Source organism: Rhincodon typus, chromosome 1 (assembly GCF_021869965.1).
Source record: "Rhincodon typus isolate 14 chromosome 1, sRhiTyp1.1, whole genome shotgun sequence".
NCBI lineage: Eukaryota > Metazoa > Chordata > Chondrichthyes > Orectolobiformes > Rhincodontidae > Rhincodon > Rhincodon typus.
This window is the reverse complement of record NC_063332.1, coordinates 168,071,935-168,097,087: the sequence shown is the minus strand read 5'-3', so window position 1 is coordinate 168,097,087 and position 25,153 is coordinate 168,071,935. Positions and strand designations below refer to the sequence as shown.

General features: G+C 40.2%; 1 protein-coding gene across 4 annotated transcripts in view; it reads left to right on the top strand.

Annotated features, from left to right (window-relative positions):
• Window positions 1-25,153, top strand: part of gstcd (glutathione S-transferase, C-terminal domain containing) — a 139,481-nt gene that overhangs the window by 101,363 nt on the left and 12,965 nt on the right. For 2 of the 4 annotated variants that reach the window (XM_048599512.1, XM_048599522.1), the window contains 6 exons: window positions 3,374-3,489; window positions 4,804-4,848; window positions 6,767-6,895; window positions 16,946-17,079; window positions 20,681-20,711; window positions 22,198-22,267. In XM_048599512.1, the coding sequence (XP_048455469.1) occupies window positions 3,374-3,489; window positions 4,804-4,848; window positions 6,767-6,895; window positions 16,946-17,079; window positions 20,681-20,711; window positions 22,198-22,267 (525 nt within the window). Of the gene's footprint in view, window positions 1-3,373; window positions 3,490-4,803; window positions 4,849-6,766; window positions 6,896-11,609; window positions 12,242-16,945; window positions 17,080-18,653; window positions 18,731-20,680; window positions 20,712-22,197; window positions 22,268-25,153 lie in introns of those variants that run through there. The other 2 variants (XM_048599517.1, XM_048599529.1) reach the window with 2 other exon arrangements.

Here is a 25,153-nt window from a genome sequence, read left to right as displayed (position 1 = left end):
TTTTCTCATTGGAGTGAAGAAGGATGAGAAGTGACTTGATAGAGGTGTACAAGATGATGAGAGGCATAGATAGAGTGGATAGCCAGAGATTTTTTCCCAGGGCGGAAATGACTATTACGATGGGGCATAATTTTAAGGTTATTGGAGGAAGGTGTAGGGGAGATGTCGGAGCTAAGTTCTTCACACAGAGAGTGGTGGGTGTGTGGAATGCGCTGCCAGCGGTGGTAGTGGAGTCAGATACATTAGGGACATTGAAGTGACTCTTGGATAGGCACATGGATAATAGTAAAATGTAGGGTATGCAGAGTAGTTTGATCTTAGAGTAGGATAATTGGTCGGCACAACATCGTGGGCCGAAGGGCCTGTACTGTGCTGTACTGTCCTAAGTTCTAAATCTCTTTTCACTATGTTGTGTCCAGGGCCTGCCTAATTATCAATGATAGCAGATAAACCAGTGGTTAATCTAAACAGAAGAGGCACTTGTCTTAAATAAGAAGGTAATTTATTGCATGTTGCAAGAGCTACATTTTATATTAACTTGCTAGACATAATTGCTGAGGGCATTCAGGAACTGTTCAGAATGTCTGTGCTCCCTTTGAGTACTTATGCACAACTCAGCTCTCTCTACCCATAGACTGTGACAGTTTCAGGTTGAGCAGAGCTCAATGTAACATAAGCATTAACTCCTTCAGAAGCATTAATTTATTCAACCGCTATTCCTGTTATATTCCTGGGACTTCATACTACATTAAAGGCACTACACAAGAACCAGAAGGCATAACCTCAGAGTAAAGGGTTGCCATTTAAGACAGAGATAAGGGGGAAGTTCTTCTTTCAGAATCTGTGAAATTCTTTACCATAAAGGGTTGTTAAGGATGTATTTTAAATATATTTAAGGCTGAGATGGACAGATTTTTAATCACTAAGGGAATCAAGTGTTAAGGGGGAATAACAGGAAAGTGGTGTTGAGTATTATCAGATTAGCCATGATCTCAGTGAATTGCAGAGCTGACCCGATGGGCTGAATGGCCCACGTCAGCTCCTATGTTATGTAGTTATGTATAAAGGCCTACTGTTGTTGAAAATTTTATACTATAACATTACTGTTACTATACAGTTACTATAAAACTGTTAATAGAATAAAAACTAGGAAGTAAGTAATACCATACGCTGATATATTTCCACAGCCACATGACTGACTGATTAGTTGGCTGTTAATCAAGAAGCTAGATTATTTCACTGCTGACTGTGCAAATGAGAACATTTTTATTACAGGCAGAATTTTCCATTCTGGCTCAGCCTGTTTTACAACCCAAACAAAATTTAACCTCCCACTTTCTCACCATGTGTGGTGGATGTAGGTTTGGCAAATGCAAATTGAGCACTGGTTACATGCAAAAGGAGATAAATCTGATCAATTTGTTCATCACTATCTGTTTTGTGCTCTTTCTAAAGTTGAATTTTTCTCGCCACCACTGACTTACTCCATCCGAAAGATGATGTGAAATTTAAGATAGATTAATGAATTCGGACTGTGATGATTGAACTGCTAAGCAAAATTAATGAACTTCAGATAAGACAAAGCAGCAGAAGAATTCCTGCATAGAAATACTCTAATCAAAAGTGGATCAATCAAAAATTGGCACATAAATGGCCAATTAAGGATAACATTATAAGGAAAAGTTATAAGCATGTGAGTGCTGTGAGGAGGTATGAACAATAGTCAGATTGCTGCTGTTTTGTGGAAATTATGCAGATAACAATGTTGAAAGTTGTATGTGGTAACGTCTGATAATTTGGAGATCTCAGGTGATGGGGGTGGGGTGAAGGAGGTTATCTCGCAGATTAAATATTTTGGCTCCTGCTTCTGCTTATCTATATTTTAGTGCAAAACTCCACGCAGCAGCCAAAAAATCTTTTCAAAAACACCTTAATCAATGCTGGTTGTCTGTAGTCTCCTATTAAAAGAATAAATAAGTTGTGCAATAATATTTTACCATTCTAGCCAATGTTCAGTGGACTAGCAATTGGGCCGTGCGGATCTTCAATAAGTGAGTGAGTATCAGGTTATTTGGAGCAAAACTGGCTAAATGGAGTTGAGGTGCAGATCAATTATTGATCTAACAGAATGGGGAAATAGGCTTGAGTGGTTGAATTCCATATCAGAGTTCCTATGTTACTAGAATAAATCAAAGGTGAAATTCCAGCTCCCTGGAGATGATGAGAAAGGGAAATAATGAGGTGAGTTGGTTTGTCACTTGTTGCCAACTCAACAATTACGTTCAGCCTGAGAAGACCTGTAGACCATCCACTATAAATTAACACCCTTAAGTGGTCAATCAATGGTCACTTAATGGTCTCAGCTCACCACTTTCCCAATTATCTGCCTCCTTGGCTGATAGGAAAGGTGGCTAGGCTGGATAACCAGATGACCTACCTGCTGGGTTGGCTTGTGTCTCCATCTGTTCCAATTTTGGGAAAATTGCAGGTACAAATAGGAGCAAGGTGCGGCTTCTGAAAGCCACCCATTCCTGTACCCTCTGATCCCTCCCATATCCCTCTCTCCATACGACTGTCATCCTTCAACAAGAAGAAAAATGTCGCTTCCCTTCTCACTGCTGGATCCCCTAAAGCGTACTGACTGATGGTGCTTAGGACCAAGAAGCTGCTGACCTCTCATTGGCATCCCAGGTCAACAGAAGCTGCTGGCTAGTGTTGAGGCCTGTGATTTGCCGAGAAACTTACCCCTACTCACCTGTCAAGTTTTAACATCTTTATTGGCACAAAGTCAGGTATTATCTTGGTAGTGTGAATGGTAAGTTAATTGATACCTAACGCACCCACCATCCCACTTATCCAAAAAGGAAGAAAATTCCATCTCAAGTGTTTGAATTGACTCATAGCAGTATTTGAATGTGCAGCTACTTTGTTTACACTCCAATAATCAGCACTCAGTTAAGTCTTCATCCTCTGAAACGTTTTAATTAATGCCTTGCTGATGAGATGTTGTAAGAATAAATGTGTGTTAAATATATGATTTCTGAGAATTTGCATCTGCCTATCATTAATTATAGTGAAAATCCATCAATGTTTCTTCAAAAGACAACATTCGACCCAAGCTTTTGTAGCTAATTATCCTGCTGTTATGGTTGATCATTTTTTCAAAGTATTCATTGTAAACTTGACATTTTTAGAAACATTACTTGCTAAGTTTAGAAACTTGAAATACTAGGCAGCTTACCTTTATCATTCTGTTGATGCAGAGTGCAGCAGTGGCTGGAGGGAACTGGAAATGTGAGGCACTTGTTAAGTGGAAATCTGCCTGACTTTTAGGCTAAAATTCTATTTGTTCTACATTGGATTCTCCTTGCAGGAAGGCTCTCATGCGAGCGTGCCCTACGGAAGCAGCAACAGTTGGACAACATCATCTCCATTGTGACCAAATTAGCCAAGCCTGGTGATACTATTGTAGATTTCTGCAGTGGTGGGGTATGTAATTTTTAAAAATATGGCATTGCTATTGTTGCATTACATTGAGTGCACAGTGGTTCCCAACAGCGACCCAAGTCATTAGGTTATGGGTTCAAGTCCATTTCCAGGACTTGGTTACAAAATCTGGAATGACAATGCAAGACAGTACTAGTGGATACCAGTGGTAACATCTTCCAGATGAGACACTAAAGCTACTCTCTGGCCTCCCAGATGAACAGGATATATCTTGTGACATGATTTTCAGGAAATGAGAGGAAGCACTGTCTAATACCTCTCAACCAACATTACTTTGGAGTATTATCTAGTCATTAGCATTTTGGTGTTTGTGGGACTGGCTCCCCACAAATTGACTCTTCCATTTCTTACATTATGGTAGTGACTACATTTCAAAAGTGCTTTAATAATTTTATCGGGATATCCTGAGGTTATAAAAGTGTTATATCAATGCAATTTCTTTCTTTCACTGTTGTATTGATAGACACAATCTGTTTGCTTTAAATGTTACAGCTACAGTAAAATACTCAATTATTTTTGTATTAAAGTAGTTGGTGCAAAGAAGTTGCCTCATCATTTGCATTCCAAAAATCAAATTTACAAATATAACAAACTTACATAAATACTGAAACCAGCCAATTGTGATAATTCTTTATACAGGTTTCTGTAAGGGATATTACAGGCAGCTAGATTGTTTCAAAATGGCTTAAACTTTGCATCTAACTCTAGTTTAAAAAAAAGGTTTAATTTTTTTATGCCACAGAGCAAAAGTGGGTGACCAGAGTTGATATACAGATCAAACGGGGACTGAATGGCTTCTTCTGTTGCAGTTTTCCAACTTAATGGATTATTCTGTAATTCACAATGCTCACTGTTCATCAAGCTGTTGGAGTGCATGGCTGTGAAATTTGCGATTTCTGAGTATGTAATTTTATTTGCAGCTCAATTACTGTGGAGCAAAATAGGATAAATGCCTTTTATTGAAAGAAAAAAAAGTGATCCAAAATTTGTAGTTGACGATCCCACTTCTATGAACGGAGTTTTTGGACCAATTTGTACTCGATATTTGCCCACTGAGGTTGGAAGCATCTGTCATGCATTGAACTCAAGTCCTACCGGACTTGAAATGTTAACTCTGTTTCTCTTTCCACAGATGCTAAGTGGCTCAACTTCATTCTGTACCCTACAAAGCATAAGACCTCAAGAATTCAATTGCCAGATATCCAAAGGAATATGCTTTCACAAAAGTATGCGGGTCTGATCTCATATTATGTTGTGGTCCACTGATTGACTCAGTTGCTTCTCCTCTGTTCACAGGGACATGTGGGGATTGTTCTTGCTCACACTTTGCCATTATGCCAGGTACGATATTTTGAAACAGGCTTGCATCAATATGAAAATTAGAACAAGGGATAAAAATTCTGTGAAAAGATGTAAGAAATTCATGTGGCAATAATCAGACCAAATACATTCACTGTTTGCTGCAGAAAACAGCTAAAGCTCCATTGTGAAGTTGTGCCAACATTTTCTTTTAATGCTGCTGGGCGTCTGATCTGTTGTTTTATACTTTTGGCTTCAGGCCAAGTTGTATGCTGGTATCTTTGATTCAGACATGAATAAAAGTTGCTGGACTGACAATCACCTTTCTCCTTTTACGTTCTATCCAGGAAGAGCATTTTTACTGAATGATCTCTCTTCAACTTTCCTCATAATCCAGTTTCAGAATACATGAAAGTCCATTGTTGCCTATGTACTTGCTAGACTACCAAACTCAAAATGCTGCTAGATAATATACAAAAGGCTGAGAATGTCCCTCAAAAGCAAGCAGTTCAAAGAAAAGATGGCAATAACAAACTATTTATTTTGGTACGATCTTTAGCTTCAAAAGCTGAAGATATGTTATTCTGGAACTGCTTTGCCTAATTAGCAGTACAATAGTTACACGTCATAATTGCCCATTTTTTTGCACCATCAAATGGTAATACTCAGTGAATATACCCATGCAGGCATCAACTTTTCCAGCTATTGATCAGAATGTTTCCAGTCTCCAACACCAACTTTGTATGTAACTGAACAATCTGAGCAATCAAACACAGTTAAGGTTCGAAATTAGCCCATTGATTACGACACCCTGAATATCTTCCACAGAGTCTTACTACAATTGGCCAGTGGTCTCCCTTGACTCCTAACACTGCCTACAGGGAATGTATGCATGGTGTTCTTTTGCAGGCTGGTGTGCTTTCATATAATCTATATTAAAATATGCTTGGAGCCAAAGTTTGTTCTTAATGCCTTAAAAACTTAATCTTGAGATGAGATAACAAGGTGCAGGGCTGGATGAACACAGCAGGCCAAGCAGCATCATAGGAGCAGAGAGGCTGACGTTTCCGGCCTAGACCCTTCATCAGAAAAGGGGGAGGGGAAGGGGGTTTTGAAATAAATAGGGAGAGAGTGGGAGGCGGATAGAAGAGGGATAGAGAAGAGGATAGGTGGAGAGGAAACAAACAGGTCGAAGAGGCGGGGATGGAGCCAGTAAAGGTGAGTGTAGGTAGGGAGTTGGGAAGGGGATAGGTCAGTCCAGGGAGGACGGACAGGTCAAGGGGGTGGGATGAGGTTGGTCGGTAGGAGATGGAGGTGCGGCTTGAGGTGGGAGGAGGGGATAGGTGGGAGGAAGAACAGGTCAGGGAGGCAGGGACGAGCTGGACTGGTTTTGGGATGCGGTAGGGGGAGGGGAGATTTTGAAACTTGTGAAATCCACATTGATACCATTGGGCTGCAGGGTTCCCAAGCGGAATATGAGTTGCTGTTCCTGCAACCTTCGGGTGGCATCGTTGTGGCACTGCAGGAGGCCCAGGATGGACATGTCGTCTGAGGAATGGGAGGGGGAGTTGAAATGGTTCGCGACTGGGAGGTGCAGTTGTTTATCGCGACTGGGAGGTGCAGTTGTTTATGGCAACTGGGAGGCCTACCTACACTCAGCTTTACTGGCTCCATCCCCGCCTCTTCGACCTGTTTGTTTCCTCTCCACCTATCCTCTCCTCTATCCCTCTTCTATCCGCCTCCCACTCTCTCCCTATTTATTTCAAAACCCCCTTCCCCTCCCCCTTTTCTGATGAAGGGTCTAGGCCCGAAACGTCAGCCTCTCTGCTCCTATGATGCTGCTTGGCCTGCTGTGTTCATCCAGCCCTGCACCTTGTTGTCTCGGATTCTCCAGCATCTGCAGTTCCTACTATCTCTTGAGATGAGATTCTCACTTATTAAATATTGTCCTACATTCCAGGTGATCTTAGTGGAAAACAAAGGAGAATCCCTAATACGTGCCAAGGACAGGTGTGATGACCTTAAATTAAACAACATCTGGTTCATTCAAGCTAATCTGGATTATTTCACAGGACCGTTTGAGATTGGTGTAAGTGAATGCTGCAACCCAGTTAATATTGGTGTCAATGCCATGTATCTACCAGCAAAGTCACACACTGAGCTAGAGTCATATTAGACTTAAAATGTTGACTTTATTTTCCTCTCCATAGATGCTGCCAGACCTGCTGAGTTTCTCCAGCATTCTCTGTGTTTGTTTCAGATTTTCAGCATCTGCAGTATTTTACAAGTCATGCTCCTGCTTGATAGTGACTACATTGTTCTTTCCCAAGCTCTGGTCTCACCCCTTATGTACTAGAATTGGTAACTTGTGCTAGGGAGGCATTTCCCAAACACTGTAAAATGACCTTCCATTACCTGTCCTCCACCATTTAAAGATAGCCTTTTCTCTCTTTCTTTTACTTTTCTCGCTTTCTGTCATTCACTCACACTCTCTCTCTCTCTCTCTCTCTCTCTCTCTCGGATTTCAGGAGCCCTCAATTTTCTGTACAAAAGATCCTTTTGTTCATACACTTATTTTCGTGTTGGAATAAAGCATTGTTTAATATTGATCATAAATAGATGAAACAGTTGTATTCTAAGTTTGATGCTATTATGGTCCAGATTTAACACAAGCATTTGCACCAGTGCCATTCACAGTTAATAAACATGTAATATGAGCTGTGTTTGACAATGTGTTTTGGAGCCAGCATTCCAACATTGGTCCTTTTTCTGTCATAGTAGACCTATGAAAACAATCTGTCAGCAGTATCGGTGACCCAATACAAGACAGAGCCTCACATCACCCTGTATCAATGTTTGCATAATAACAGGCATCTAAGTAATCGTAAGCAGTGAGCTTGCAGGTTTTATCATTTGGTCAGTCGCAATGTATATGCAATCAGGCTGAGGAAGAGGATCAGGAACTCGATGCTGAGTTGGATATTAAAATCTCATCAATGATGCTTTGCTTTCCAAAATGCAATAATGTGGTGGCAATGCACAGTCAGTCAGAAAGGAACTGAAAGTCCTGACCAGAGCATCAGTCACTTGTTTGGTGCATCAATGGACAAGGAATTGACAAATGCTGCTACTGATCATAGAATCCCTACAGTGTGGAAACAGGCCATTTGGCCCAACAAGTTCACACCGCCCTTCCGAACAGCATCCTACCCAGACCCATCCCCTTACCCTTTCCCTGTAACCCTGCATCCCTCATGTCTAATCCACCTAACTTACACACCCCTGAACACTACGGGCAACTTAGCATGGCCAATTCACCTAACCAGCACATCTTTGGACTGTGGGATGAAACCGGAGCACCCGGAGGAAACCCATACAGACACAGGGAGAATGTGCAAACTCCACGCAGACAGTCGCCAGAGGGTGGAATTGAACCCGGGACCCTGGAGCTGTGAGGCAGCAGTGCTAATCACTGAGCCACTGAGCCACCATGCCACCCTTATGCTAGCCTGGAAAGAGACAGAAAGGATATAATCTTGATTGCCATTCAGGTTCAAACTGACTCTTGCTATCCCTGAACCAGATCACACAGCAGTGTCATCGACTAGCCTGCACCCTATACAGTATTCTCAGTTTTTGCTGGGTGGTAGTACCAAAATCTGCGGACATGATTGATGACAGAATACTGATAACCCAATTCAAGTGCCTACTGATTTCTCTGGCATACTGTAACACTTCTACCATGAAATACTGTATTCGGGGTGCTTCAAAATCTTCCCTCATTGTTAATCTTAACTTGATGCTCGATCACTACAAGGCTGTATACCTTGAACTACTGCTTATGGTCCAAGCTCCAGTGCACATTTATATTGTATGCAAGATTAAGAGTTTCACCTTCTAGTCTTCTTATTGCAATGTTTAGCTTTTCTGTTGTATGGTATTCCTATTACTACCGATGCTTGTGAAAGTCTACTTTTAGTCTATTTAGCAATTTACCAGCTTTTAGCTCCCACAACAGTCTGTAAGGATTGGGTAAATAATTACGTGATTGCAGTGAGAGAGATTGGAACACTGCAATGAAAATAATTTTTTTAAAAACTAGCACTGTAAAATAAACAAAAATACATTTAGTGCTGTTACAATCAAAACAGCAACAAAGATAACTTAAAGAGTAGTTAGGGAAGAAGAATAAGTGAAAAGAGATGTTTTGCCCTTGTGATAATGTTGATATAGGCAGTCCTTTAGGTTCAGCATTGTCAGTGTACTCATGTATGTATCATACTTGCGTGTGGTAAGCAGGAGTTAGACAGGAAGCATTCTTTTTTCAACAAGGACAGTGCAATACTAAAACTTTTCCCTGAACCTTTCCCACTCCAGACTGTCCCTCACTCCAAGATTGTGTTATTTGGGCCAGCTGACACGTTAAAGGCATATATAAATGCTTTGTTGCTCGGTAAGTGTATCAAGGTATATGGAGCAAAGGTGAGCCATGACCTGACTGGCAGAATAGCAGACTCAAAGGATTGAATGGTCTACTGCTAATGCAATGTAATGAGATCTATGCTGATCAGTTTACTGATGAAAATAGGAAAGTAACAGGTACACAATTTTAAATAGGTGTAATTTCTTGAGCAATTTCTCTTTCAAGTCTCCTTTTGCGTTCATTTTCTCAGTGACTTCAAAATAATTTTTGGAAATTTGCCTCAGATATTGAGTAAAAACAGAGAACTATCTGAATTACAAAGAATTTCCTTCCTGGTAGTGCATCAAAGCAAGTATACATTTGTAACAGAGTGAACTTTACAGAAAAAACATGCTGCTGCAAACCTTAAATGGTTAATCGGATGCTGCCAATCAGCCATTTCCATTTACATTAATAAAACTATTTTATAGCAGTTTCAGATGCAGAGGTTGGCAAGCATGGAGTGTGATTATTCCAATATAAACCATCACTGTGCTAAGAAATGAGTTTTTTGAGCTGGAAAAAATATACAGATAGTTGTCGCATTGAGTAGATCTGTATTTTTTCCAAAGTATATCCCAATCAAGAATTTTTAAAAATTATATTACTGTTTCATCAGTAATCACCATTGCATTTTGAAATTATGGCGAGCCACCATTTTGAATAGACTGGCTCACTAGTGAGATTAAGAAACAACCACATTTCAGTGCGTCTGGAGTCACATATAGCAAAGAAGCTAAGGACAGCAGATTTACTTCCAAACATACATCAGTGAGCCAGATGGGCTCATACAACAGTCTGGTAGCCACATGGTTGCTGTTACCAATGCTAGTTGTTTTAGATTTAGATTTGTTTAATTACTTGAATTTTAATTCCGCAGCTGCCATGGTAGGAATTGAACTCGCATTTACACATTATTAGTCCAAGCAATTAGAGATTAGTTGAAAGTGGTGTTTCCCAGGGATCAGTGTTGGGAACACTTGCTTTTATTGATTTATATAAATGATTTGAAGATGGATGGTGAGGGCAAATCTCTAAATTTGCAGATGATACTAAGCTGGGGAGAACAGTGAATTTTGAGGATGATGCTGAGCGACTTCAGAGGCTCATTGTCAAATTAGCCAAATGGACAAACACCTGGCAGATGACTTTTAATGCAGAGAAATGTAGGTAATGTATTTTGGTAGAAGAAACACAGACAGAAAATACAAGCTCAATTGTACAAGTTTAAGGGGAGTACAGGAGCAGAGGGGCCTTGGGGTTTACGTGCATGATTTGCTGAAGGTGGCCAGACAAGATGAAACAGGTGTTAAGAAGGCTTATAAGATCCTTGGGTTTAAAACTAGAAGCTAGGTTATAAAAGCAAGGAAGTGACGCTGCACCTCCACAACTCGTTGGTCAGACCATATTTGGAATACTGTGTTCAGTTCTGGGCACATTATTTGAGGAAAGCTGTTAAAGCCCTGGAGAAAGTTCAAAGGAAATTTACTTGAATGATACCAGGATTGAGGGATTTTTAGTACAAGAAAAGATTAGAGAAATTGGACATATTTTCCTTGGAGCAGTGACCTTATTGAGGTGTTCAAGATTATGAACAATTTTGACAGGGTGACGAAGGATATTCAGTTTGCACTAGTTGGTATGCCAATAACTAGGGGGTCACAATTTCAAGATTGTCAGCAAGAGAGCTAGGATTGAGATGAGGAGAAACTTCTTTACTCAGGATATGGAAGGTGCTGTCTGGTAGAGCGGTGGGGGTGGATTCCATAGGAGGTTTCAAAAGAGAGCTAGATATATGGTTGAGAGTGATAAATTTAGAGGGCTGTGGAGATAGAGCTGGAGAATGGGACTAGCTGGATAGCTCCTTTGGGAGTCGGTACCGACACAATGGTTCAAATGGTCTCCCTCTGTACTGTAAAATTCTATAATGCCAAGATTCAATTGAGAATAATTCACACTATATTATTGACCTGCTGTCTTTCATAAGAGAGAACATGGAGAAATGCAATTCCCTCAATGCAATGCAGCTTATGAGAAGGTGGAAAAAATGCACTATTCACCAAAAATATCTGTTAGATAATACAACTTAAAATTATTCTCTTAAATTTTTTTTAACATTTTTGTCAGACATTGTAGAAATCTTTCAACAACACACTCCAGTTCCCCAGAGTATATAGTCTGTATGCTAAATTTGTATGCCCCATTAAAGATTGCATTCTGGTTGTGAAATGCTATTTTGGTGCTTATTGGAAAACTTGTGTAGAAATCTGGGCATGCTGTGCATCTTTGTGGAAATGCAGCCTGTCATCGAACACATCTGTCTTTTTTTCTTCACTAACAGGAATTCCACAGGTTTTACCAAAAAACGAAGACAGCTGTACCAGATCAAATCAGTTGCCAAGTACCAGGAATATTCAACTTCACTCATTAAATCCACAACCTGCCAGTTCTGCGTTCTCCAGTTTAGAGTGTTCCCAATACTGCTCTGTATTTAGAGCCAGTAGTAGAACTGACTTTGAACTTGTAGACAAAAAAGGGGAAACATGCTGAGGAACATTGCTCTGATATCCAATGACCACCTAGTGTGATGTGAACTTCACGCCTGTTGAGGCTGGATGCATTTGAAGTAATCCGTATGTGCTTACAAGTGAAAACAAACCATGGCAAATGTGTTCTCCAGGTTTATTCTGTTTCTATAAGTAGTAGAAACCCAATATCAGTCAAATACCTAAAAATAAGCCTTTGAGCTCACATGTTGTGCAATCCAAATCAGTGAACTTGGGAACTTTTTTTAAAACTATCAGGCACTCATATCCACCCAGAGAATGAACGGCATCCGGGAATATCAATGACTTATCCTTATTTTAGTATATTACCAAACTCCATGTCATGCTGCATGCCTCCATCATTGGTGGATGTTATTCGTCTGTTTAGAGAAGCAATATCTTAGTATAAACATATTGAATAAACTTTATAAAGATATGCATGCTCTTCCTTTTAGAATTGTCTAATTGCCTCCCATCCTTGGCCTGACAGTAAACAACTCTACCTTAGCTACGCTGTATTGTAGATCAAAGTATTATGATGTCAGTCATTGAATTTCAGTTCCCAGGAAGATGGAAACAATTTTCAAGCAAAACACAAACAAGGGTGCTGGATTCCTTTAGAACAATTACCTTTGATGAGTTGCTGGATTTGTGAAATTGTAGTCAGATTCACAACAGTTTCATGGACTGTGCCTGTTTAAAGTTTTGGTTTGAAGGAAAGTTGAAGATGACAATAGTGATTTTTATTCAATCAGAAAATTAACCTTAGCTCGGTATGAATATATTAGACGTATTTATGAGTTTACTTGTAATCAGGGAGAAGTCTCATTGAATATTAACTTAGCAAATAGCACATTTCCCCTTCAAATTAAAAACAGGCCAACTGTTTGGAGCTCTATGAATGTACTTGTTCTGTAATTACCATGAAAGCAGTATACAGTTAGGATCTATGAGATGCAGCCGTTTTGTCACTGCCACTTTGGGTATGCCTCTTCATGTCATTTGAGAAACTACTGTGGCAATTAGGTAGAGCCTTGTGCTTTCCACTAAATAGGAGGATGTCCTGAGATCATGAAAGATGCTGCATAAATTCAAGCCATTCCTTCTTTCGCTGTCAGTTTGCCGCCAAAGGACTGAATTCACCTAAAGTTTCGCAGGGAGGAGTGCTCAAGTAGTTTGAAATGCATATTCACGAATTTGAATTGTGTAGCACTTCTTTTTGAAAACACAAAAAGGAAGAAAGGAAATATTCATTGTCAAAGAACCTCTTTTCAAAGTTCCCTGTATCAGATTGGTACCATGTCATAGCTTCATTCCTTAAGGTCTAAACTTTAGTTTCATAATTTGAATAGTTGAATCATAGATTTGGCACAACAAGGAGATCTGAATAAGTCTGTTTCCCTATTTTGATTAGACTGGGCGGAACATTCGAGATAAGATTAGAATTAATTGTCTTGCCTTCACATTATATCTTGTGAATTTTGCAGTTCTGAATCTACTGTTAGATCAGTTTTCACGCATTGGGTGACATGCATATCACTGAGTGCTTCAGCTTTGTTTGCATTGTATTCCAGCTGGTTTATGTACTAATTTACCTCACCAGAATTATATTGAATCTGTCAAGTGACAGCTGTCCGCAGTACGGTTCCCATGGGCCATTCTCAAAAACTGCACGGTGGTGCGAGTTAATTTTACATGTCAAAGATTTAAGTTCATTACCAAAACAACATAAATAAGTTTCACAGACATGCAGTGACTTTGACCAGACGTTGTGTGGACTAATAATGTAATGCAGAAAGAAGCTCCATTTATCCATCTCCGGATCAATTCAGGAATCCCAAAATACGCCACACAACTTACTTTGGAATGTAGTTACTGTTAATTAGCTGAATAATTTTACACACAATAATGAAATGAACTAATCTGCTTTTTATGTGTTGCTTGAGGGGATGATCATTGGCTAAGATATCTGGAGATGTGCAGTATAGAAACAGACCATTCAGCCCAACAGTTCCATGCTATTGTTTGTATTACAGGCGAGCCACCTCCTTCCACTCTGCTTTTAACATTCACTCCAGATGCCAACTTTAGGAAGCGTGGAGTCCAAAAACCCATATCCAAAAACCAGTGGTATACCCGCAGAGTGCTCTGTTGGGAGAGATTGAAAATCAATTTGGATCCCAACCTTTTCTGTGGTTGTATCCAGTTGGAGTTGTTACAGGTTCTACCTGCTATTAAAGCTAATAAGGCTTAAGGAGGAAACACCCTAAGCTTGGCATGAGTTGTGTGGCTGATTCAGTGGGAAATGAGATGTACCAATCTGAGGCACACCAGCTTTCTTGCCAGCATCTGGAGTAATTGTCTCTCTGATGTTGAAGGATGATGGGTCAGCTCAAGTTTCTAGTTGGGCTGGTAGTGGTAGCAGCTTGGCCAGTGTCTACTGAGTATTACCTGTTCTGCAGCCCTTGGTCTCATAAGCTCTCAGTGGTCCAAAGGCACTTCTGGCGTCTATTCCAACCATATGATGTCTCACTGCTCTCAGATATATTGTCAGGGTTCCTTCTTTATTTAAGCCAGTTTGAATTGGAATGAGGAACTTCTACATATGGACTCTTTTGTTCCCTGCAATAGTTTTAGAAGGAACTTAAACTAAGGGATAATGTATAGAACAAGTGAAAGACCCAGCTCTATACTCAAGATGAAGCATTAAACAGTCACTCTCACATTCTCTTGTGCTCCCTTGGCAACTGTTTACATGGTTGTGGGGGTGGCACTCAATGTGAACAAGAGCAGGAAAATAGGGTTTTTGTAACTTAATGGTAATCAGTGATTAACTTAATGTAGAACAATAAAACAAAATTTTAATTAGATCAGAAAAACTGCCTACACTTCATAAAGTTTGGAGAGTTTAGGAAAGTGAATTTCACAGTACAGCACAGCCACACAAACCAGAAATGTCTCTGGTTCAATACCTGCTGTATGTCAAGCAAGACAATCTCAACTGGGCAGAAATAGCCTCAGTTTCACTCGAGTAAAGAAAGGGTAATCAGGCAGGCTTTCTGCTGTTGCCAGTCACTTCTCACTGACTGGGAACCATTTATGGGCATTATAATTGGCTATGATGCTGTCCACGAATGAAAAGGAAAGACTTAGAGTCATAGAGTCATACAGCAGGGAAACAGAACCTTTGGCGCAATTTTCCACACCAACCAGACATCCTAATCTGACCTAGTCCCATTTACCAGCATTTGCCCCATATACCCATCCAGATGCCTTTTAAATGTTGTAATTGCATCAGCCTCAACCACTTCCTCTGGCAGCTTGTTCCATATATGCACCACCCTCTGCATGAAAAGGTTACCCCGCAGATCCTTTTTAAATCTTTCCTCTCTCACCTTAAAGCTATGCCATCTAGTTTTGGATTCCTCCACCCTATCCATGCCCCTCGTGATTTTATAAAGCTCTATAAGGTCACTCCTCAGCTTCTGATGCTCCAGGAGAGAAAGCTCTAGCCTATTTGGCATCTCCCTATAAGTGAAGCACTCCAGGCTCAACAACATCCTTTTAAATCTTTTATGCACCCTCCCAAATTTAATAACATCCTTCCTATCGAAGAGCCGCCTGAATTGTACAGAATGCTAAGAATGGCTTCACCGATGTCCCAAACAGCTGCAACGTGATATCCCAACTCCTATACTCAGTGTTCTGACCAATGAAGGCAAGCGTGCCAAATGCCTTCTTCACCACCCTGTCTACCTGTGACTCCACTTTCAAGGAACTACACACCTGCACTCTTATGCCTCTTTGTTTGACAACATATTGCCCTATCCATTCAAGAGATAATCTTCATCACTGTCCATAGGATGACACCTATCTTGGTGTCATCTGCAAACTTACTAATCATATATTCACATTCCAAATCATTTATATAAATGACAAGAAGCAGTGGACTCAGCACCTTCTAGCACACTGCTGGTCACAGGCCTCCAGTCTGAAAAGCAAGCCCCGACCACCACCCCATTCTCCTGCCTTCAAGCCAATTTTGTATCCAACTGACTAGCTCCCCCTTGATCCCATGTGATCTATTCTTACTAACCAGTCTGTCATCCAGAACCCCCTTGTTGAACGCTTTGCTGAAGTCCATATGGACAATGTCTATCACTCTTCCTTCACCAATTTTTATGACCTCTTCAAAAAAACTCAATCAAGTTCGTGAGACACGATTTCCTACACACAAAGTCATGCTGACTATCTCTAATCAATCCTTGCCTTTCCAAATATATATAAATCCTGTCTCTCAGAATCCCCTCCAACAACTTACGCACCACTGACATAAGGATCACCTGTCTATAGTTACCTGGCTTTACCTTACAGCCTTTCTTAATCAATGGCACCACATTAGCCAACCTTTGTATTTCGAGACCACTTTTCCTGACTGCTGGATATTTTGAAGCGCTTTACAGCCAATTAAGTACTTTAAAAACGTAATCACTTTTGTACTGTAAGAAACGCTGCAAGCTCCCATAAACTGTAATGGGATAATGCCCAGATAATCTGTTTGTGATGCTGATTGAGCGATAAATGTTAGCCATGATAGTGATGATAACTTCCCTGCTCTTCTTTTCCAAAAGATAGTATCTCTAACAACATAGCACTTTCTCAGTACCGCACTGCTGTCTCTGCTCAGGTTCTGGGCTGAGAGTTGAAACTTGTGATTTAGAGACTGAGGATGTTACCCACTGAGCCAAAGCTGACACACTGTGGCTTTTTAAATGAACTATTAGGTTGCTGTCAGCATGTACAATATAGATTTGTACTCAATAATTCTGAAAAGAGAAGTGGAGAAGCAAGTAGAAATGGAAAAGAAAACTATTTCGTGATTTAACATCAGAGGTTGGACACTTTATTTACACAAACTTTCACTCTGCCAGTGGTTCTAAAGGTGTGGAAATTAAGTATCTTGATCATTTTAATTGAATCTTCCACTTGTACCATTTGGTTAGTAAATTAAGGAAAATCAAACTTTCAACAAAATTCCTTCTCAATATTGGGGGGAAAATGGTGCTGAGTTATATCATCTTTGTGACAATTACAGTGGGCATTCTTCTTGATTCCATTTTTTCCTTTGCAGGTTGCACTTCATGCATGTGGAGTGGCAACGGACATGGTGATTGATCATTGCATGAAGGCACAAGCAGCCTTTGTTATCTCTCCATGCTGTTATGGCTTCATACAGAACACAGTCAAGTTTTCTTTCCCCAGAAGGTAAGGCTTCCTAATGTTTCATTTTCATGCTTTGGCTAGCATTACTGGTACTTTCTAGTGAAACTTGTCTCTTTTCATGTGTAAGTCATTTGGGGCTCTTCGTTCAATAACCAGTCATTCAAAATTTGATTTTTCTATGTGTTGTTAATTTAAAAGTTCTGTCTGTACACAAATACCTGAATGTTCTGCCTAATTGGCTGTTATAATTTGCAATTGAGACTGCTTCTGATCTTCCCCTAGCCACTCGCTGACTTAAACACAAACAGTATGTGGCATCATCATTAAATGACATGTAGATGGCCTAAAATTAATATATTCTGTTTTATCATGTGAAACCATGGACTGATACATTTTCTAGTATCCCTCATCCATTTATATATGCATTTTGAGTACCACTCTGGACCAAGATAATTCTTTCCTTTTATGTATCTTTGTTTCATAAACCCATTGTACGCTCTTCTCCATTTTCCTCTCCTTCTGCCTCCTTTAATATTTTTCTTCTTTGGGTACTTGGCCATCCCAAATCCTTACTCAACTTGACCTACTTATTCTCTTGTTGAACCTCCTATGACTCTCCTCAAGTTATGACTTCTTGTGCACCCCGACTTCCTTTCCTTTCAACTTCAGCCATAGGAACTCTAAGAACTCTAACCCTAACCCTAACCCTAACCCTCCCCCTACCGCATCCCAAAACCAGTCCAGCTCGTCCCTGCCTCCCTAACCTGTTCTTCCTCCCACCTATCCCCTCCTCCCACCTCAAGCCGCACCTCCATCTCCTACCGACCAACCTCATCCCGCCCCCTTGACCTGTCCGTCCTCCCTGGACTGACCTATCCCCTTCCTAAATCCCTACCTACACTCACCTTTACTGGCTCCATCCCCGCCTCTTTGACCTGTTTGTTCCTCTCCACCTATCCTCTCCTCTATCCCTCTTCTATCCGCCTCCCACTCTCTCCCTATTTATTTCGGAACCCCCTTCCCCTCCCCCTTTTCTGATGAAGGGTCTAGGCCCGAAACGTCAGCCTCTCTGCTCCTATGATGCTGCTTGGCCTGCTGTGTTCATCCAGCCCTGCACCTTGTTGTCTCGGATTCTCCAGCATCTGCAGTTCCTACTATCTCTGATTCAATCCCCCTATAGACCTTCTGCTTTGCTATTTCCTTTTCCCCATTTAAGATGCTCCTTAAAATCTACTACTTTAACCAAGTTTTTGGTCACTTGTCCTAATGCTTACTGTTTTAGCGTGCTGTATATAATTGAGGACCTGTGAAGCACCTTGAGATAATAAAGCTCTGTTGAAGTAGATATTCTATTAGTGTGGTAATATGTACAGGTTACAGTCTTGGTGGAGAGGCCTTCTTGAGATCTTCCTGTTCTGTAACTGTGCAAAACATGAACCAAGTTTATGTTTTTACTGATACAAGTTTTTTTGACTGGATGAGTCAAGAAGAGGGCATCTATGGTAGGAGGTAACGCACAATTCTAACATTTCCTGTGAACTGTTGAAAGCAGCTATAACATTGATTGTCAAATCAATTGATTCAAACATTATAGCAACAAAACTTTCAATTTGAAGAGACACACACTGAGATTGTGGAATATGTTTTGGCCAGCCTTGGGATTCAACCTTCTGTATTTCCAAGCATTTCTGCGGAAACCGTTCATGTACCGTTCATGTTCTGTCGAGAGGTCAGTTTACAACTCATTCAGCTAATACTTCTAACAATGTAAGAAGTGCTTAAGTGTTAAGAAGTGTTGTCATGATTTACAAATACATTTAAAGCCTGACACCCACACTCTTCCTTTAATAAAATGACCAGAGGATCAAACCAAGGCTCTTGTTTAAAGAGCTGAATGCCTTTTTTACACTTAGAAAAGCCAAGATGCATTCCAAGCCTCATATAGTTATATATATTTCCCATAAATTGTAAGCACTCAGTAAACAGTGAAAAAAATTGCAAATGTGAATCAAGTACAAAATTCTAAAGGGTTGTGCTCAGTCACATTTACATTTTACTTTTCTAAACATTTTGTTGTGTCCCACAGTTTATAACATGTTAACAAATACCATGGATGCTGTATTGCACGTATGTGCAAAGGTCTTCAGTCTCGATGCTGAGCTGAATGTTATTGCTAACTGTAAAATCCCATGCTGAAAGTGTTTTAAAGCTAATTGAGCGTTAAGACTAATGTCAGTCTATCCCAATGGAGCACCTCAATGTAGATGTTCTGAACAGCCATTGAGCAAAGTCTCTGCCCAGTTATAGCCAAATTATACCTTTGCTGAGCACCCTGCGATGTTTCTTTGCTTTAAAGGCACTAATATTGCAAATTGTTGTAGCTGCAGGTCCCAAAGGAAAGGAAGGTATTGGTGTTTGAGAGCTGGCTCAGGACAGGGTCATAGAATCATAAATATGTACAGCGTGGAAACACACCCTTCAGTCCAACTCGTCCATGCCGACCAGATATCCTGAATAAATCTAGTCCCATTTGCCAGCATTTGGCCCACGTTCCTCTCAACCCTTCCTATTCATGGACCCTTCCAAATGCCTTTTAAGTGTTGTAATTGTACCAGCCTTCACCATTTCCTTTGGCAGCTCATTCCATACATGCACCACCTTCTTTTGAAAAGGTTCCTCCTTAGGTCCCTTTTAAATCTTTTCCCTCTTACCTTAAACCTATGCCCTCTAGTTTTGAACTCCCCCACCCCAGGGAAAAGACCTTGTCCATGCCCCTCATGATTTTATTAACCTCTATAAGATCACCCATCAGCCTCTGACACTCCAAGGATAATAGCTCCAGTCTATTCAGTTTTTCCTGTAGCTCAAACCCTCCAACCCTGGTAACATCCTTGTAAGTTTTTTCTGAACCCTTTCAAGTTTCAAAAACATCTTCCCTTTAGCAGAGAGACCAGAATTGCAAGCAGTATTCTAATAGTGGCCTATCCAATGTCCTGTACAGCTGCAACATGACCTCCCAACTGCTATTCTCAATGCACTGACCAATAAAGGCAAGCATACCAAACATCTTCTTCACTATCCTATCTACTTGTAACTCCACTTTCAAGGAACAATGAACCTGCACTCCAAGGTCTCTTTGTTCAGCAACACTCCTCAGGACGTTACCATGAAGGTCATCCATCCATTGGTCATTTGTTCTTTGATGTAATTGGCTCAGTTTTATAACATGCTGCAGAAAGCAGTTTACAACAATCATTTTGTAAACTTTATTTCAGAATTGTAATGGATGTCACTTCACAAGAATCCTTTATACCTATCTATCTAATTATAACAGCCACATGCATGTCCGGAGTACTTAAAGGTACACAAATTTGAACATTCTGATTCCACATGGAAATGAATGTATGAATAAAGACACACAAGTATCAGTACATGCATATAGGTATGTAGATGACTAGCCATTGATGCCAGAGTAAGCAGAAGAATCAATGAAGTGAGTGCTAATCCTTGCATTAAACATAAAAACTAGGAGCAGAAGTAGGCAATTTAGCCCCTCAACCCTACTCTGCCATTTAATACGATCATGTTAAGTGTTTGCCTCAGATGCAAGAACTAATTATTATTATGATTTCTTTTGTTTTAGCCAAAAGTTCAGCAGCATATTGTCATATAAGGTATGTATCATTTGTCTAGAGGTTTGTGCACCATTGTTGAGGAAGGAAGCCTCTGGTGTCACCATCAGTCGGATGAATAGATCACTAACAAACAATATTACATAACTGTGCAATTGTTAGAAAGGATTTTTGACATAGACTGATAAATAATTCATTCAATAATACTTAAATTGAGAGGCAAATTTAGACATCTTTGTTTTCTTTCTGTTACTTAGAGTATTAACATCATCCTTTGATGTATATGGATTGGTTCATGTAACTCCTTTGCATTGATTTAAAATATTGCATTATCATTTTATATGTGCATTAATTCAACATTACTACAGTGACTACTTCTTAAAAGTACTTAATTAATTATAACTTTTTGAGGAGAATGAATTCATAATAACTGCTTCTTGGATGCAAATTCTTCCTGCTTTTAAAATTGCTGAACGAAGGTGATGGGACCCATGGAGCATGGGAGGTGATGGTTAGTGGTCAGAATTGCTTTGTACAATGTTCCTGCATGGCGTTTGCAAGTTAGTGGATGATAGGACAAATGATGCAAGAGTTAGACTGTGAAAATTGTTTAAAATACATTGGAAGAATGCTGTTACAGCTTCATATGGAAGCTAGCTAAGTGCAGCATTATGCATTTGAGTAAGCCAAACATGAAGTATACTTGCAAAGTACCATGAATAGAACTGAAGGCATTTGAGAGAAGGAGGAGTTTTAATTTTAATGCTCTATGGGTATATGACCACAATTAAGAAGCTAATGCCAAAGCAAATAGGATTTTGGGTTGTATTAACAGTGCTATTCAGTATATAACAAAAGCTAACGTTCACTTTTAATATATTTATTATTTTGATGTTAATTTTACAGACAAACCCTCAATTTGGCAGTGGTACATCCAAAATGCAAATAGGATTGCAATGCAGTGTGAGGTGAAAGAGGAACCACCTGAGTTCACTAGCAAGAACAATAACATTTTTTCTAGCCGTTCTGTTTAATTCGGAGGTGTAGACAGACTGATGTAAAAGTAGCTCATTTAGTATGCAAAAAACTCTGCTATTACATTGTTCCAGCCATTGGTAATTTAAGTCAATGAGCATGCCGGTTTAGGTTAAAAAGGCTGTCTGCTTCTTTGATTAAAATTTAGAAAAATCAAAAAATCATGGTTACATAAGTAATGTTAAAAAATTAATGCTAAAACTGACTATAATTACTAACCTCAAGACTTGTGGCATCAAAAGACAGAGGTTATATTCTAAATTTTCTGGATGGCTATGGTTTTCTAGATTGCTTACCCATTCAGACAGTATTGCTGTCCGATTCCCTACCGTTGTCTGTTCAGATAATGAATTATCTTGTCTTATTTTGTTTTTATTCTAGTTTCACACTTGTCTATTTTCTTTGAGGTGCCCAAGCCATTGTAATTGACAATTAAGTGTGATTCACCTCGGTACGTCCTTACAAAATCTGTCACTGCTCCTTTTTGTTCCAGGAACACATGATTCTGTGCAGGTTTGCAGATCAGACAGCTGTTCACCTCCCTCCAGAACGCAAGATAATAGGTATGAGGACAGCTGTTTTTAATGTATAGCATTGTTGAAGAAGATGAATGAATGTGTTTCTGACGGGTAGGACTCATTGCTCCATCAATGGGGAAACAGTGTTCAGTGTACTCGAGGCTAGTAATCTGTGAAGCAACAATTCATCTTAATGAGGATACCAAGTTTATTTTAAGAAGTAATACTCTCAGAATCATTGACACTTAGAGCACAGGAGGAGGCCATTGATAAAATAGGGTCAGACTCTAAATGTTGTCAGTGAACCCCTGCTTGTATGCATTCATGAGAGCCCTTTTTTTTTATTCATTCTTGGGGTATGGGTGCCAAGGGCCAGCACTGGCTCTTTGCAAGAATTATTGAATTATTCGCACTCCTATACTCAATCCTCACATTCCTGCACTTTTTTTTCCTTTGCATGTATATCTCCAATGCACTTTTCTGAGTTACTGTTAAATCTACTTCCATCAGCCTTTCATGCAATCCATAATGTGGATTTCCTAAAAATTATTCTCCAAATTTCTACTCTGCCTTCCATGCTTTTTCACGAATTATCTGAAATCTGTTTCCTCTGCTTATTATTGGCCCATCTGTCATTGTAAACAATTTCTCAACACCTATAAAATTATGCATAATTTTGATTGACTTTCAAGATAACTTTCGTCACTCAAGGGGGCATTCAATCTTCCTGCTACATTTACAAGTAGTCCGATTTTTTGAAGGAATGGATTCTGGTGGCCAGGTCTCCTGTCTGAAACACTTACTCTACACCACTTGGACTGCAGCAGTTCAAGAAGGAGCTCGCCACCACCTTCTCAAGGGCAGCTAGAGAAGACAATAAATGCTGGTCCAGCCAACGACACCCACGTCCCATGAACGAATAAAAAAAAGGAGGGCTCTCATGAATGCATGCAAACAGGGGTCCATGTTGTCATTTAGATTCTGACCTTATCTTATCAATTAGCCATGGTCACTGCAGTTCAGGAGACAGCCACTTTGACCAACGTTTGAAGGGATCCTCAGCTGCTCGTGGGTTAAGCTGTCTAGAGTTTTCCGCACACGTTTTTCTTGCAATTTGTTTTACACCCCCTCAAAGGATCAAGGATTGCTTGATTGGTGTCCTAACCAGTAGATTCAGCATTCATTCCCTTCACCACCAACACACAATGTCTTCGGTGACATTCCAGGGTGCCTTCAACAGCACCTTCCAAACCTATGACATCTACCATCTAGAAGGACAAAGGCAGCAGATGCACATGAACACCACCTGCAAGTTCCATTCCAATTCACAAACTGTTCTGATTTGGAACCATATTGCCATTCCTTCACTGTCACTGGGTCGTTGTCTTGGAACTCCTGACAGCACATTAGGGTCTACTTGCCCAAGAACTATAACGCTTAAAGAAGGCAACTCACCATCCCATGAAGAATACAAAAAAGACACTGTTGTTGGTTCTACAGTAATGTTGTTTGCCTGTTTAGTCTTCCTTCCTTCCCTGACAGATCAAAAATGAAAATCCTCTTTAAGCCGCTGTACAAGGCTGTTGAGACTGATAACACTGTCTGATATCTCATCCCTAAACCAGACAACTATTTGCAGTCACCATGCTTCATGCTGGTAGCTCTCTCACTGTATATTAACAAAGGGAGACCCTGGGAAATGACACTGAGTGATTGATATTCTTAGCCCATTCTCCTCCCATCCATCTACCACTTGGACACAAAAGATATGACCCATATGTTTTTACATCAAATGGAATTTACTTATTTACTGGTAGCAAGCAAGACCATGACTTTAATTTCCCACAGAGAAGCGATGGAAAGTGTGTGTATCGTTTTTGTAAGACTAAATCTTAGTGAAAGAGGCCATTTGGCCCATCGAATGCTAATGTCACTGGATTCATATGTTGTCGCAAGTTCATGCTCACCATGCAGCTGAACAAATTTAAATTCAATTATTAAAAAATCTGGACTAGTCTCAGCAATAGTGACCATAAATGGTGGACAAATTATTGGAAAGGGCTCTGAGAGACAGGACTTATGATCACTTGGAAAGGCACAGTTTGATTCGTGATAGTCAGCATGGATTTGTGAGGGGTAGATCATGCTTTACAAACCTTATTGAATTCTTTGAAGAGGTGACCAAACACATGGATGAAGGTGGAGCAGTGGATGTGGTATACATGGATTTAAGTAAGGCATTTGATAAGGTTCCCCATGGTAGGCTCATGCAGAAGGTAAGGAGGCATGGGATAGGGGGAAATGTGGCAGATTGGATTCAGAATTGGCTGACCCTTAGAAGACCAAGGGTGGTAGTGGACGGAAAATATTCAACGTGGTGCTCAGTTACGAGTGGTGTACCACAAGGATCTGTTCTGGGCCCTCCTCTATTTGTGATTTTTGTAAATGATTTGGATGAAGGAGTGGAAGGGTGGATTAGCAAGTTCGCGGACGATACGAAGATGGGTCACATTGTGGACAGTGCGGAGGGCTGTTCTAGGTTACAAAGGGACATTGATAGAATGCAGAGCTGGGCTGAGAAGTGGCAGATGGAGTTTAACCCTGAAAAGTGTGAGGTGATTCATTTTGGAAGGACAAACTTGAAAGCAGAATACAGGGTTAATGGAAAGATTCTTGGCAGTGCGGAGGAGCAGAGGGATCTTGGGGTTCATGTTCACAGTTCCCTGAAAGCTGCCACCCAGGTAGATAGAGTTGTTAAGAAGGCGTATGGTGTGTTAGCTTTCATTAATAGAGGGATTGAGTTCAAGAGCCGTGAAGTTATGCTCCAGCTATACAAAAGCCTGGTTCGGCCACATCTGGAGCATTGTGTCCAGTTCTGGTCACCTCATTGCAGGAAAGATGTGGAAGCGTTGGAAAAAGTGCAGAGGAGAT